This window comes from Etheostoma cragini, chromosome 11 (genome assembly GCF_013103735.1).
Source record: "Etheostoma cragini isolate CJK2018 chromosome 11, CSU_Ecrag_1.0, whole genome shotgun sequence".
Taxonomy (NCBI): Eukaryota; Metazoa; Chordata; class Actinopteri; order Perciformes; family Percidae; genus Etheostoma; species Etheostoma cragini.
In genome coordinates, this window is record NC_048417.1 from 635,216 (window position 1) to 636,085 (window position 870).

Genomic DNA, 870 nt, shown 5'->3' on the forward strand with positions numbered 1-870 from the left:
GTCGAACCTTGACATGCCGCGTCGAGGAGTAACCCTCTATATATGGGCGCCCGCTCTACCAGCTGAGCTACCCGGGCGCCCAGGCGTGTTTAACTTCTGCAAAAGCTCAACTGGACTTAAGAAAAAATATAAGAGTAATAGTAATATAGCAGTAATAAAATAGTAATATAGTAGTAATATAGTAGTAATAGTAATATTTTAGTAATATAGTATTAATATAGTAGTTCAGGAAGCAGATACTAAAATACTTTAAAACAGCAATATTATATATCTATATATATATATCTATATAGATATAATATAATATAATTACTGTACATCTGATGAAGATGAAGATTTTAGGAAAACTATCTTGTAAAATAAGAGAAAGAAACAAGAGAGGAAGTAAGATGTTTCCAGACTGCGGAGTCGCCCCCTGCTGGAGATGAAGAGCGCCAGGGTAAAGATGGCTGCCAGACCCACCTGAGATCGCCACGGTGACCTCACAGGAAGTGTCCCCGGCGTCGTTGGCGGCGCGGCAGCGGTACCGGCCGCTGTCCGCCATGCGGCTGCTCTTGATGCACAGCACGGCCACGTTGCTCTTGAAGCTGACGTCGTAGCGGTCCGAGCTGCCGATCTCGGCGCCGTCTTTGAACCAGGTCACGGCGAGGGGCTGGGAGCCGCTGACTCGACTCTCCAGCTTCACCAGCGCGCCCTCCGTGTCCTCCACCTGCGCCGACGGCTTCTTGGTGAACACCGGTGGGTTTTTACGCTCTGAGGACAACAACAAGGGGGGACAGCGGCCCGTGAGGAAGGCTGGTCCTCCGCAATGAGGGGTAACAAGAAGCGCCCAATGGGGGGGCCAGTTAAAGAAGAAGGTGCCGGGGTTAG

At 49.4% G+C, this 870-nt stretch overlaps 1 protein-coding gene across 1 annotated transcript in view; it reads left to right on the forward strand.

The window, feature by feature from the left end:
• Window positions 1–870, forward strand: part of LOC117953076 (titin-like) — a 225,219-nt gene that overhangs the window by 73,395 nt on the left and 150,954 nt on the right. The window contains 1 exon segment of the mRNA XM_034885791.1: window positions 489–738. Within this exon segment, the coding sequence (XP_034741682.1) occupies window positions 489–738 (250 nt within the window).